We start from the raw sequence: 15635 nt of genomic DNA, 5'->3' as shown, positions 1-15635 counted from the left end.
ATTTTATTTAATAAAACTTCCCTTTGATAATTTTTGAACACACCCCTGGTTATTTTAATAATACAACAAAATTTATAACCCAATGAACAAAATTACATTTTAACAAATACTACTATACAGCATAACTTATACAATTAAAATAGTGCGCGTGATATCTAAAAAAAAAAATATTAATATCCATTGTAGTAAAAAAATTCCCGTTCGTTTTTGTCCAAACCCCAACCCCCACCCTCCACCCCCCGGCCCCGGGAAAGATAATAATGATACTGGCGATAATAAACGACGAAGTTTTCTTCGGGATATTAAAATCCTTCCCATCGAGAAAGAGAGAAAAGACCTCGAGTGTTTTCAACCCCTGAGACGTTGGAAGTGATGCTTCTGGTATTGTTTGCGGGATCCGCTTGAATCCTTCTAATTAGAAAATTCTCGAGGTTACCCCCGGTTTTTTTTTTCTCTCGAGCGCGTGCCTTCTCTGCTGCTTCTTCTTTATCTTTATCTTTATCTTTATCATCTTTTTCCTTAGAGAACTATTTTATATTATACAAGAGAGAAAGAGAGAGAGAGAGAGAAATAGAAGGTAACAAGGGCCGAGGGCGCCTCGGTAATTATTATTCAAATATTTTCCTTTGGCCGAGCCCACAGCATTAATATTTACAATCCTTATCCCCAACAGTTCTTCTTTCTTTTTTTTTTCTCCTCCTCTTCTCTCCTTTCTTTCTTTTCCTTTTTTTCCTTCTTCAACCAACCCCTATTCTCATCCCTAAACTCTTTTTTTAACGGAACAACACAAGGAAAAGTTTCACCTTTCGCAACCCCGTTTACATCCCCCTTTCTTTTCCTTTCTTTTTTTTTTATTCTCATCCTCTCTCGGCTCCAAAGCAAAGTCAAATTAAGTCGCCTCTAATGATTATCAGCTGAGCTCTCTCTCTCTCTCTCTCTCTCTCTCTAAATTAGGACGAACCACTTGTTAAGATGGATCCTCCTCTTTCGTAGAATTATTCATATTGTGTAGTCTATATCTTTATTTTTACCAACAGGGTATTATTTTCCTTCCTTTGTCTTGACTCCTCAAAATTGTTAATTCATTTCTTTTCTCATCCTATCTCGATAAACTGACACAATCGCAATTCATTATTTCACGAACCTAACTTCAAGACAAAATTAAGAAACGATAGTCTAGATTTATTTTATTATTATGATTATACTATTATATAATATAATCAAAGAAAAAAAAATAATATTAAATAAAAATGTATTTTATTTTTTCTGTCAAATTATCTTTGACATTGTTCTTGAACTAAAAAATGGAAAAAATAAACATAAAAAATAAATTCTAGGATGTCAGGAAAATCCGAAAAGAAGCAATGAGGGAGAGAGGAAAAGAGAGAGAGATAGAGGGAAAGAAATAGAAGTACAAGCACAAAGTAGATGTAAAAGAATAAGTCAATACTAGTCAAAGTAGTGTATGTGTATGTGTATAGATGTGGGCGCATGCATAAACGAGTAAAGGAGCTTCTCCAGCGAAAAATTCGATTCTGGCTGCGTCTGATCTGCGTAACGAGGTCCGCTGCAAGAATGAGGAAAGAGAGGGAGAGGGAGAGGAGTGGGGACGGGGGGATGGTGGGTACTCGTTACAGATTCTCTCTCTCTCTCTTTTTCTCTCTTTCTCTTTATCTTTCTCTTTCTTTTTCCTCTTTACAAGAAATCCTGCATCCCCTTTAGCTTCCCTAACGATGTGCTAACAAAATACTACGAATACACGAATAAAGAAGACAGCTTGCCGAGCGTAAGCAGATCGAAGGGAAAATACGGGGAAAGGGCTTGTACAATAAAAAAAGAAAAGAGAAGGAAAATAGAAGAAGAAAAAATAAATGAGAAATAAAGAAAGTGGTATCTGCCGAAGCGTGGACAGAAAAGAGAATATTTTCCTCGACTCTCGCGAAAAAAAAAGGTTCTAGAAGGAAGGAAGAAAGAAGAAGAAGAAGAAGAAGGAAGCCCTTAATTATCCAACTGACAATTATTTTTAACGACTAAGCGATATCTTAACGGTTGCTAATCCTTCATCTAAGGACAACGTGACAAAGGATATCTCGTTTTAAATCCACGTTCTTTATTTTTAACCTCACCCTAACAAATCTGTTCTTCTTCTTCTTCTTCTTTTTCATTCTCTCTCGTTTAAACATTCGCATCTTTTAATCCGCGTTGTCGGCTGTCATAAAACGCTTACTTCGTTTCTTTTGTTTAATCGCAGCGAAGTGTCTTTTGAATGGGGAAAAAAAATGTGGATTTAAATGATAATGTTAAGTAAAACGTGTCGCGTTTGATAATTCAACGAGTTAAAGAAAATAAGAAAGAAAGAAGTATAGAAAGAAATAGAAGATGAACTATCGAATTGATTCAGGATCCGTTTAAGCTTCGTTTCTTACGTCCCTACACTTCGCACGACCCGAATAGCCATAACGTTAGGTCGTACAAATATAGGACGACCAAGTAAGTTCCCCTCTCTTACGATTTAACAGACCCTATTATTTAATCACGCCGTTCTTAATACGGTAGGCATCGTGCCGATGATGCGACGTATACGATCGTCTCCGAAATCGATCTTGTCGACGTCGTCTTATTCACGAGAACTCATTTCATCTAATCTCCGCTTATTTTAACTCTGGCAATTTTCATTTAACAAAAATAGTTATATTATAAAAATACATTATTAGATCGAATTACAAGCGGAAGCTCCATTGATATAACATTCCTCATATTGACAAAAAATTCATCAATTATTTGATAATATCAATAATTCTGATATAAAAATAATCGCAAAGTCGACAGTTTGATTAATTTTTTTTGTTCACTTACGATTAATCACCTCTAATTAATTATCAATAAATACAAAATATTATATATATTATATTATATTCGTGGAATAGAAAAATACTTTTAAAAAGTAATATTTTTGAACGAATCGTGAAGAGAATAAGAAAAAAAGGGGGATCACGCGAACCGATTCCACTCCCACTTTCAATGTCCATTACCTCATGGTAATCGTCTAATAATTGAACTAAGGTAATTACCGCGCGACAGGCGACTTCCCACGTCCGGCGCACCTCGCTCATTAAATCCTGGCTTAATGATAGCCACGATTGACCGTTCCCCCTTTACCTCTCCTCTCCCCCACTTTTACAATCCATACACACACACACACATACACATGTACATACAACATACTAATACATCTATCTATCTCATTCTCATTCTTTCTTTCCTTTAGCGATCTATAGTTCAACGAAGTGAACATCTAACATAGCATGCGTGCATCATAACGCTTATGGCGATTTGGTTAATCCCCTTTCATTATTTATCACACATGGAGAACACGAATTTATCGTTGGACGCTCTCAAACCATTTCTCTCTCTCTCTCTCTCCCTTTCTATTTTTCTAATATGTTGTTTGCCATAACTACTTACTTGCTAACTCATAGCCTTAACCCATTTGCTCGATCCCATTTATCGATCATGTTTCAAAAGTTAACATGCGTTCAACATCGAAATACTCCTTCTCGTATCTTTCCAAAGAATAAAAATTAAGAAAACGAAAGAGATAAAAGTGAATTAAAAATAACAAAATATGTAAACGTTCGGAAAAGATCGAAGTGATATCGATTCGCCCCTGACTTTGGTCTTCTCACCGTAGAAAAAAAAATAAATAAAAAATATATATATATAGAAAGAGAGAGAGAGAGATGGTACCCTTCGAACTCGGTGCCGGGCTCTCCACCATGGCTCTGCATTTAAATAATTAAAGATCCGACGGGACGGATGAACGCACGGACTCGTCGTATTAATGGGATAATCGAGCGTTCAACGTCGAGCTGCTGTTGAGGGAGAGAGAAGGAGAGAGAAAGAGAGAGAAAGAGAGGAGGGTTGAGAGCGAGAAAGAGAGAGAGAGAGAGAGAGGCTTCGGTGGTGCTCGCTGACCGTGCCGGTGGTGGACGGGTGATAATGATTTTATAGTCAGCTGAACTATACAGGGGAGGGGGATGAGAGAGAGACAATTGACTCGATAATACGGGTCTTCCTGCCTGGCACCCGTTGATACCGACGGCGAATCAAGTGCGAACACCCGAGACCAACAGAGAAAGAGTGATAGGAAGAGAGAGTGAGTGAGAAAGAGAGAGAGAGAGAAGGAAAGAGTGAAAGAAGGACAAAGATAAATGTTCTCTTCGCTAATGACCCCGGTGTGTGTGTGCCTCTTTAGAGACGGCTCCTCAACTTAGGCTACCGGTCGAAGACCTTTATCTTTTTCTCTCTCTCTCTCTTTCTGTTTCTTTCGTTCTCTATCTGTCTTTCTTCTTTCTCTTTTACTTTTTCTCGGAACGGTCGAGATACTCGGAGAAATCAGGTATATGACAGCAAACTCCACCTTCTGCCTCCTGGTTGCATCCTGCCGAGTTTCGCAGCCTCCGCGATGACGTTCCTCGTCAGAAACAAAAAAAAAGTGTAAGGGAGAGAGAGAGAGAGAGAGAGAGAGATGGTCCTACCAAGATGGTCTTCACCATCAAGAAGAACCTTAACGATCCAACTTCTCGTTCTTCTTTCCAACTCTTATTCTCGCGTGCCCTTTCCAATCTCTTAACGTGGAAAAAAGGGATCATCGATGATCGAGAATAGAATCAACGATTTTTCTTTTTTCTTTCTTTTGATTGTTGCAGTCACTCGGAGCTGGTAACATAGATTGGTTGTAAAACTCGAGTTTATTGTCAAGCGACCGTAATAAAGTTTTGAATGTGGTCGAAATTTTAAAACCAACAACTTGCTCTTTCAAATTGGACAGATATTTGTAATTTTTTTACAACGAACTAGACATTTTTACGTTTTTAAACACATGTGGGTAATATTGTGCTGGATGAAAATGACAGGGCTAACAATATGATGAAGCCCTTTTATTTATTGTTCGATTATTTATCTTTCATCGGTGTAAGAATTAATAATTGCCAGCATACAAAACGTTAGTTGAACGAACATTCCAATTATTATTTTTCTTACTCTTTCTCTCTCTCTCTCAGTCTCTTTCTCTTTCTCTCTTGGTCTCTCTCATACGATTCCTCGTAAAAGAGGTGTTTGCTCAATCCCAACCCCTCAAGTTCGGGGAGTTAAAGAAAGAGAATAAGAGAAATAGAGGCACAGGTGTCGAGGAAACACCTGCCTCTTGCCAGTCATTCCAAAGATGAGCCTTCACCGTATCTTCCCAGATTGGAAGCAAACGTCTTTCCACGTCGAAGTGTTACACTCTATTGTCATAACCATTCTCGTAACTTTTCTTATTTTATTATACGGCATCTATAATATATATTTTTTTTTCTTTTTCTTTTTCACTGAAAAAAAATTCCTAATTTTATAACGGGAAGTATAAATATTAAAAATAAAATACCATTTTTTATTTCGATAATTAATTATCGAGATGTAATCTGGCTTTCGTAAAACAAAACAAAACCAAAACAAATAAAATGAATCATCTTCCATTATAGTCCATACGATATCTACAATTAAAAAAGATAAACCAAAAAGTGATCTTACAATTAATTATATAAATCCTATTGAATTGTTGTCGTATTCGTAAAAATATGAATTAGAATATTCTATTGTTCATTTTATCTTCTTCCATATGTTAAAAAAGATTTTATTCAACATCTGTGAGTAAGAAACAAAGGTGTCGTAAACAAAAGATCACAAAAATGTATAGACTAAAAAACAAAAGGGTAGAAGAAATCCTAGCTTGCGTGCAATTCTCTCTCTTTCTCTCTCTCTCTCTCTTTCTCTACGAGGAATTGGACGTAAAAATAACCACGAGAGGTATACGTCGATAATTAATTAACGGAATTTATCTATACGCCGCACCGTTATCTTGTTCGATAAGCGTACCAAGCGATTTCGTGGCCAGACCATGAGATAAGCCGTCGTCAATTCGCTCGGCTGCCTCGTTCCACTGGAAATTACGACTTCCTCGTGATCCTCGACACCCAAACGTTTTCCAAGCGGAGGGAGGTCGACCGACCGACCGAATGAAAGAAAAAGAAAGAAAGAAAGACAGAGAGAGAGAGAGAGAGAGAGAAAGGAAAGAAAAAAAAAAAATAAAGATGGAAGAAGACGAGAGTCAAACACGTTGTGTCGAATGACCGTCCCGTGTGTCACCTGCACACACGGGACAGTCCAATCTAAATTTAGACTTTGATTAAAGCACAAGGGCCAATCGTAAAACTTTCAGAGAACGCCCCTATAGTATCGAACGTGCGTTCGATTATAATCCATAATATGTGTTATATATTACTTATCTGACTTTTTGTTTAGGTTTTTTTCTTTTCTTTTATTTTCTTTATTTTTTTCAAATCAAATCAATCGTCCTTAAAATATCATTATAAATAAGGTAGGATTCATTGAAACGTAATTGACAATTTCTTTCCAAAATCATTCCCTTGAATATTACCTAAATGAATAATCGATTTTTTTTAAACATTTTAATCACGATGAATTTTTCCTAAATGTGCAAGATGAAAAATAAAAACGACGGTGTAAAGGGTGTTATTTCTAAATCGTCGTCCTTGAATTTCACTAACAAAAGAGAGAAACATTGATCCTGGGCAGGAAATAAGAAAGAGAAGAGAATATATATTATAGAGAAAGAGAGTGTTGAAGATATAGAAACGAGACAGTCGAGAGTTTGGAGAACATTGGTCCGTTGACGTCTCAAGCGGGAGGGTCTCCACCATCGGTGGAGATAACGAAATTAGCTCGGCCGCTAATTTATTTCCTAATTCTCGCGCGAGCGGAGGTGTGAAACAGTCATTCCGAAAGAGAGAGCCAGTGGTATTCACGATAACGGGTCTTGCTGTGGTATAAAAAGAAATAAAAAAGAAAAACAAGAAGAAAAAAAGAAAAAGGGAAAAACCGAGAAGGATCGGGGAGGTTGAAAAAGAAAAAGAGAGAGAAAGAGAGAGAGAGAGAGAGAGAGATAGAAAGAGAAAGGGAAGGATGAGGATTTCTCTCTCGAGGATGATCGAACAAGAAAGAGAAAGGGAAACAGAAAATCGGAGGAAGGAATAAAGATAGAAAGAGAGAGAGAGAGAGAGAGAGAGAGAAAACGTGGGCACGAAGAAGGAGATAATGCGTCGAGGCAGCAGGAATGCACGCCCACGTTCACAACGTGTTTTCCTACATTCGTACGGTGGTCACCACGTGAGAACGTGCTAGCGAGCGCACGTGGAATGCACCGTTGTGCATACCTCGAGTTACGTACTTATGGATAGATACTCTATTGTAAATTTATAATCTCTCTCTCTCTCTGTCATACACCAAAAAAAGTCCCTTTTATTGATCCCGAAATATTCAAAAGTTTCTTTGTCAGGTATTTCGAGACGGCTCATACTTTATTAAACAAGCTACAATAACTGAACATTTATATCTTTAATACAGACAATATAATTCTATTAAATATTTTAATTCTAATAAAAATTATAAATTGTAATGGGTTATATTATATTATTATCATAATTATTTATATTATTACCATGATAAGTTAAATAATATACGATTTCACTTTAAAATTAATCCAAACAGATTCCCCGACGAGCCTAAAAAAATATCAAATTGAAATAGCTGACAAACCAATATTGATTTATTTTTCTCTTGCTGAAGTAACTTTTGAAGCACCCTCTATAAATATGCATACTTTCTTTTGCGGCATATCTCGGTACTTTGATGTTTCATTAGATTTTCAACAAATCTTGTTGGTTGATTTCGTTCACGGTAATACCGAGAAATTGGGATGATATCATTGAAAGTATCTGTTAAATATCAAAACCTTCGGTGCGGCATTGATTAATTCTCAAAGATCGAGATCGAGAGATTAATCTTTTAAGGTAGGGTGACAATATTCTCATGCGAAACCATTTGAATTCCACGTTAAAGGGATATGTAAAAGACGTTGAGCTAAGAGAGAACTTGAAATTCCGTGAACGTCTTATGCAAAATAACGAATCATTCCTACCGGACAGATATATGCACATACACATATATGTACTTAAACTCAACGTATACGTATCTACGCTTATATATCCATCATGTAAGTATATGTGTATTTCTACGCTGGGGAAAGGAGGAAGAGGATATTATTTCGAGTCACGTAAAATATCATCCATTCGAGCTTAGAGCGGATGAATTCAAACCTCAGATTCCACGCTCCTGGTTAACCTCACGTGGAAACTCTAGTTTCGTTTGAAAACTCGCGAGCTGCGTGCAAAACTCAAATACCTAATTCGCAATAATATCGTTTCAGTTGAATTTCTTGGAAGATCGTCGAGACTCGATCGAACTCGAGGGATAACGCGAAAGGAGGGAGGAGGAAGGAGGAGGAGGGAAAAGTAAGCGTACAAAAAAGGGATGCGAGAGAGTAACTTCTGTTAAAAGACAAATTACATTTAACGATTGAATTACGGTTGAGATAGGGGTGAGGGGAGAACATGTGTTCGGTATTCAACCGTGTGTCGTGTTTTCATATTTCGAATCGCGATTAGTCGGTGCTTAGCAAATTTTTCTTTCCCCCCCCCACTCTTTTTTTAGTTTCTTTGAATTTATGTTTGTTTTCCTTTTCTTTTTCTTTTTCTTTTTTTTTGTTATCTTTCCTTCGTTCTTTCTTTCTTTCCTTCTTCTGTTTTCTTTCTCTCGATTGCATCGTCCAACCCGAGAGAGAACCCCATTAAAATTCTTCGAGGCGCTAACTAACGACATTCACGATTATTCCGTTCGAGGGTCCCTTCGGACGCGAGAGGTTATAGCTGCCAGGATATACAGACGTATACCTACTTACCAGCAGACACCACGGTATTGGGTCTGACACGGAAACTCGCTCGTAAATTCCCGGCGAACAAATTTCCAGCATGTGTCGTGGCTATCTTCGGGACAGAGGTTCTCATGGAATTATCTTTCCAAAGATAGATCCTTTCAATCTTTTTCCAAACCTAATTTCCTACATATCGGCATAAATTTCAATTATTTTTATATCACAGTTGCATATACGTGATATATAAATTTTCTTTAATAATTGACAAATACTTTACATAATTCTGTAGAATATATACTTTTATATATATAAACGATGAACTTATTTAATTAATTATAAGTTTAATTGGAATTAAAGATAAAGGTTAATATTGATAAAATCATTTTATTTCCATCGAGTGATTTAAAGTTAAAGTTAAATATCACGATGATATCGTAGAGAAATCGATATGAGAACCCCTGAAAGTTGGGAGCGGCCGGCAATCAGAATCTCGTACGCAGTCACACATTTAAACAAAAACACACATCGAGGTGGTACCGAAGCACTACTATCTCAATCCGTACGCAAATGAGCTCTGCCCTCTAAGAAGACGAGACGAGTGGTTCGTTCGTGTAAAAGTATATCTATACACTTATACTCATATATATGAATGCATATATAGTATTCATATGTGTGTACATGGTATCGCATGCATGTCGTACATACGCAATGGTTTAAATGTAGTTGAAACTCTTCTACACAACTCGTTCTCGGTCTCGCACTCTTCGTGGCACGCTGTTGATCGTACTTGTGGTATACACACCAGGAAGACTAGGTGGTGGCGGAAGGTGGAAGGGGAGGGTAAATCAAAGCCACTCAAAGAAATAACCAGTGCTCATTAAGAGTAATAAGCCTCTCTTCGAGCGGTCCGATTGTTTCAAGGGTGTCACACGGATCGTCATCGTCGTCGTCGTCGTCGTCGTCGTACTCAACCGAATCTTCCTTATTATATTTTTCGTATCGGTTTCAAGATATGATTACACTTGAACACGAATACGAAGAAAAATTCTAGAAAATAATAACGAAACGAAATGTTCATATTTCCTCGTTGACAATTTGTTGTTGTCGTTCAAACGATTGAACTTTTCTATAAGTCTGTGCGATTTAAACCGTCGACCATATTCTAATTCCAGCTAGCAAACGCTCGATCTAGCAAGCCGCAAGGCGTTTATTATTCTTGATAAGCAAGCTTGGCCGTCATTATTCAAACGATTATATCGCAAGTTGGAAGAAGCGAACGGCCAAGCAACGATAGCAACTCGGACGGCAACACTCACAAACGTGAGTTCGAGCATAACATAATGAATTTTCTACGTCCTACTGAATAGCCACGGACAATGCGATCCTGTAGAGGACCGCAACGCAGAACTATACCTATGGCCAATGTCGTTGCGTTAATCCTACCATTTATCCGTAACACTTTTCTTCGATCTTTACTGCCTCTATATACCCTTTTCTCCAGCCCAACACCCTGCTGCCCTCGGTATTTTTTTTCCGAGAAGGGTCTCCTCCTCCTCTTCCTCCTCCTCCTCTTCGATGACGGCGCATAAAAACGCGGATTATTTGCCCGCGAGAATCGAGCCAAACCATAATCCAAACCGATCGCGAGCTACGACCTGGTAGCATTGCTCAAACAGATTCGTCCGCAACAGAGGTTCTCATGTTTAATTCAAAAATAATGAATTTTATGTAAACCATTTGAAAAAATCAAGCAAAAAATAAATCTATATAATCTTCATAAAGATGGTTTTAAAAAACAAAAATAATAGAGTCAATCGATCCCTAATGGTTTTGAAATCAAAATTAATTTGACGTGCTAATAAAACGTATTACTTTGAAAGACGGACGGAAAGAGAGAACGAGAGAGAGAAAGAGAGGAATAAAAAAAGAAAAAAAAAGGAGAAAAATAATATCGTCTCCCGTCCCGCGAGGAGTACCCTGGGACTTCTCTACCGCCCCATCAGGCTCGATAATTACAGTCGAGCGTCGAACGAATGAGCAGGGGTATCATTAACGCTTCCTGTCTCGTAACGACTCCACCGTCGGACACACGATACGCGGTATAAACGTGCGCGTCACCGCGTAAACTCGTAGCGACCCAGGGCTAATCGACGTCGATCGTCGATCTCTTCACGTTCCATGTGTCCCTTAGTTTCCGTTTGACTCTTTCTAACAACTACAATCGAGCATATACATATACATATACATATACATATATATATTTCTCTCGCACGTTGTTTCGAGAGACCTAGCTTTAAAACGATATCCCGTAGGGAGTAATCCTCGAATTAGAATTAATCATCAAACGAATATACGTTTCTCTCTCTATCTCTCTCTTTCGTTCCACTATGCTTGCTCTCTATTTGCTATTCTCTTACACACGAGGAGGCGGTAGGAATTATCCCATCAATGCGTAATGCCCGTAGGCTAGGCTAATAACTACCAATTTACCTGTCTCTTCATCTCTCTCTATCGTTCGAGCAAAAACAGGTTCTGCATTAAATTCTCCTCCCGTTAGGTTGGTAACGTTATTATGACAACTAAGTCGGCACAAATCAATTACATCCGCGGAACTTTCCGGAAAGTTCGTGAGCTAATCAAGCTTCCATTCGGTCAAATTAATCTTAACAACTTTCCAACTGCGTGATGGAAAAGTTGACCTCGTAGTAGGCACGGATAAATTACGCGATACGTAAGACATATTATTGCGACTATCTGCAATATATATTTTTTTCCACGTAGATATCTGTCAGAGAAAAGTAATGTTAAGAATTGATTATTATTTTCTATCGAGTGTTGTTTTACAAGATCCCTTTTAAAAAGAAGGACAATACGTTTGCTTTCAGTAGCGGCTCCGAGCTTAAGTGGCAGCGTTCACGGTGCCGGTCTGATGTCGCTTCACGTCGAGGGTGGGACCCAGGTGCAGGTGCCACGTTCCCTGATGCAAGCGTTCCTTCAACAAGATCCAAATCATCCGGGTTTGGAAACGGTCCGTTTGCCAACGCCACCCTGCGATTCGAACGAGACTGGTCCAGGACAACATTGTCGTGAGGTAGAAACGGAGTTATGTTTGGTGTGTCGACGATGCGGCCGAGCATATCCCCAGGAGTCATCGCTTTTGGTTCATCAACGTTCATGTTATTTGGGTAATCAGCAGCGTCGGGGTGCATTGCGTCTAGTACAGTCACGTTATTCTTGTACACTTTGCGATCCCGGTAGTAATACACCGCAGCGAACGTACACGACCGTGGCCGAATGGCGTAGACATTCCGAGACTGCACAGCATCGTGCTCGTTTAGAAATCGTTCAAGGACGGCAACAACAGCAACAGCAACAACAACAACAACAGCAACAGCAACAATTTAATTATCCCAATCCAAACGGACAATCGGGAAACGAAGAGGCGAATCCTTTGACTGACGAGATGGAGGACGTCGTGAATCAAATCACCCTGTTGGCCGCACGTGCGGCAGCCGAGAGCACGACCGGTCAATCGCAGGGTAACAACAACGAAAGGGCCAATCAGGACAACAACAACGGACCCGACGCCAAGAGACAGAAGCTCGTACAGGAGGTCACCGCACTGGCTGGAGCCCGTTAAAAGAAATCTAAAATAGAGGGAAAAACTTGTCCTTCGATTTTCGGGATAGAGAGAGTGAGTGAGTGAGAGATAGAGAGAGAGAGAGAAAGAGGGTGAGAAGAAAAAAAAAAGAATGAGAAAGAAAGAAAGAAAGAAAACTAGAGTCGTCCCTCCAGTTTCACCAGGGAAGGACATCGTCGGGCTCTTCATTCGACTTCTCCGGTTTGAATAATGATCAAACTCCTGCCGGAGAAATTAAATAGCAAAAGCCTTTTTCGCACTACTCGGGGCGGGCGAACACCGCGAGCACCTTTTTTTACAAAAGGGGTTGCTCAATTTTTGCCAACCCGAGAGGTACCAAAATGGCGACAGGGTTTAACCAATTATCGGTTAGAAAAAAAAAAAAAAAAGAAAAAAACCCTATCGTCCTTCCTTCGTTGCGCCCGTACGTTCTTCGCGTGGCTCAACTTGCCTATTATTTTTGTAACGACGTAAGCACGCAGCGCGCCGCCAGTTAGCGCGCGCTTTAACAAAGTTCCTCCGATAGATTGAAACGAAACGAAACGAAATGAAACGAAAACGAGTAAGAGATATTAGAAAGAGTTAATGAAAAATGAAGAAAGATAGAAAGAAAGTTGAGATGACGTTAGGGAGAAGTAGAGAAGAAAAAGGAAAGAAGGGTTGGTGGCCGGGGTTGAATCATTTTTTTCCTCTTTTATCACCGGCTACCATGAGAAATAGAAAGGAGATTAAAGAAGAATGGTACGAGACTCGAAAGAATAGCAAAAATAAATAGGCGCACGAGTGTCTGATAGAAAGAAAAAAAAGAGAGAGAGAGAGAGAGGGAGACCTAAACAGGGGAGAGAATTGTCCGAGGTGGGCTCACTTAAACGTTCCTATGTAAAGTAATAATAAAGATTTAAAATGAAGACAAAAGTGTTATAATAACTAAGATACTTAAAAAAAAGTTTAAAAAAAAATAAATAAAATAAATAAGAGAGAGATAAAAATGAAGAGAAGGGAAGAACGGCGGATGGTAATAAGATGAAAGTTAAAGAAAGGAAAGAAAGGAAGAAGAAGAATGGGAAAACAAATAAGGAAAATGAAAGAAAGAGAGAGAGAGAGAGAGAGAGAGAGATGGAAAAATATTAGAAAGAGAAGAGAAGAAGAAGAAAGCACGGGCGGCCAGTGAGAAGGGTGCGGCGCAATAAGGGTTGATCAACGCACGCACTTATTTGACATTGTCGTTTATAGAGAAGAGATTCTACAATCGTTTTAAAACCCATAAATACGTACATTATAATGAAGAGAAAAAAAAATAAGAAGGAAGGAAGAAAAGAAAAATAATCTAACACGTATACATGTATCCATGCATATAGCAATTACGTATATTATGTATCTCGCTCTCTTCTTTCCCTCCCTTTTCCAAAACACACATATTCGATCACATATTCGCATATACGCATTTACACGTACATCCAACCCCCTACCCTCTCGTTCTCTCTTCTTTTTCTCTTTCTTTCTTTCTCTCTCTCTCTCTCTCTCTCTCTCTGTTTTTTCTCTTTCTCTCTTTCTCACTCTCTCTTTTACCCGCCTACTTTTAAAAAGGCCCTCTTCATACCCCTTACCAACTTTCTCTTTCGAAAATAAAATTAAAAATAAAATCGAAATTCGGACGGGGGAACGCCGTTATATTGAAAACAACGATCGATCTCTACCGTCTTATTAATATTCGATTTTAAACGATGCTAATTAAGAACAAATAAGTAAATAAATTAAAAAAGAAGAAGAAAAAAGAGAGAAGAGAAAGAAACTAAGAAGAGGAAGAACAAAATACGAGCTTTGCGAAAACGCGTTTTCTAACGCGCGTATATAGAAAAAACAAAGTTAAAATTAAAAATAAAAATGGGAAGAGATAATGGAAAACATATAAGACTCACACTACTAATATACACAGCCACACTAATTAAAAGATAAAAAAAAAAAAAAACAAAGAGATAACGAGAAGAAAAAGAAGAAGACGAAGAAGAAGAAGAAAAAGAGGAAGGAGAAGACAAAAAAAAAACAAAAAGAGAGAGAGAAAAAAATTTAAAACACCGGTACCCCGATCGCTGGGACGGGGTTGCCGATTCGAGCGTTTCCTCGTACCGAGCTCGACACGAAAAGGGGATGGAAAGGAAAGTTCAAGGAATAAGGATGTGTGTGTATGATGTGTGTTCGAGGCCCAACGTGGACACTGCGAACCCTCTTAATATCATCTCTCCTCCTCCACCTCTTCATTCTTAATCCTAATTCTATTCTAATCATCGAGTAAATTTCAGCTGCATTCTCCTATAAACCTCAATGGCCTCCTCCTACCCTGATCCCCAAACCCGTCAACACTTATTATGGTGCCCCTTGGCGTTGTCGACACGGTTCGCGTTCACGAACAAGACCCAGCAACATAGTTCCTATATTTAATAAAATTATATTTAATAGAACTAAAGAAATGATTAATAATAATTAACGATTAATATAATTTTATTAGCGATTAACTAACTAATAATAAAGTAATATTAACATTAATAATATAATAATAATATAATATTAATAATAATAATAATAATAATAATAATAATAATAATAATAATAATAATATAATAATAATAATAACAATAATAATAATCCTAATAATAATACAAATAATAATGATAATAGTAATAATAAAGATAGGTAATAACGTTAGGTGATAGATTTTATCGATAGTCGTTTTAAGAACATGAATTTTTGCTAATTCACGGTCTATCAACGATCGATCATCGGTGATAATACTAATTGCGAGAGTCGACGGAGCTCGCTTAGAAGAAAAAAAAAAGGAAAAGAAAAAACAAGAGAAAAAGAAATTTTCAACTTCTCCCTTTTTTTCTCTCTATTCTTTTGCACGAATAAGAGAAAGAAGAAATAAAAAACGAAGAAGATGATGATGATGATGATGATAATAATAATGATGAAGGTAAGGTGAGAGAGGAAGGAACGAGCAGGGTCACGAAATTTACATTGATGATTACGATTACGATTGGGAGGAGAGAATGTGCAATGATGATTAATAAAAAAAAAATAAAAATGCACCGAATTTTTAACCGGGCCGATAATAATACGATTATCGGGTTAACTACTATTACTATTAATGCTACTACACACTAT

At 37.9% G+C, this 15635-nt stretch overlaps 1 protein-coding gene across 10 annotated transcripts in view; it reads left to right on the top strand.

Annotated features, from left to right (window-relative positions):
• Positions 1-13517, top strand: part of LOC122516327 (zinc finger homeobox protein 3) — a 394212-nt gene extending 380695 nt beyond the window's left edge. For all 10 annotated transcript variants that reach the window (XM_043634051.1, XM_043634048.1, XM_043634047.1 and 7 more), the window contains one exon: positions 11719-13517. In XM_043634051.1, the coding sequence (XP_043489986.1) occupies positions 11719-12473 (755 nt within the window). In that variant the 3' untranslated portion in view covers positions 12474-13517. The remainder of the gene's footprint in view (positions 1-11718) is intronic.
• The last annotated feature ends 2118 nt before the right edge of the window (positions 13518-15635 follow it).

This window comes from Polistes fuscatus, unplaced genomic scaffold, assembly GCF_010416935.1.
Source record: "Polistes fuscatus isolate 324 unplaced genomic scaffold, CU_Pfus_HIC Scaffold2, whole genome shotgun sequence".
Lineage (NCBI taxonomy): Eukaryota > Metazoa > Arthropoda > Insecta > Hymenoptera > Vespidae > Polistes > Polistes fuscatus.
The sequence above is the reverse complement of the archived record's forward strand: the minus strand, read 5'-3'. Positions and strand labels throughout refer to the sequence as shown.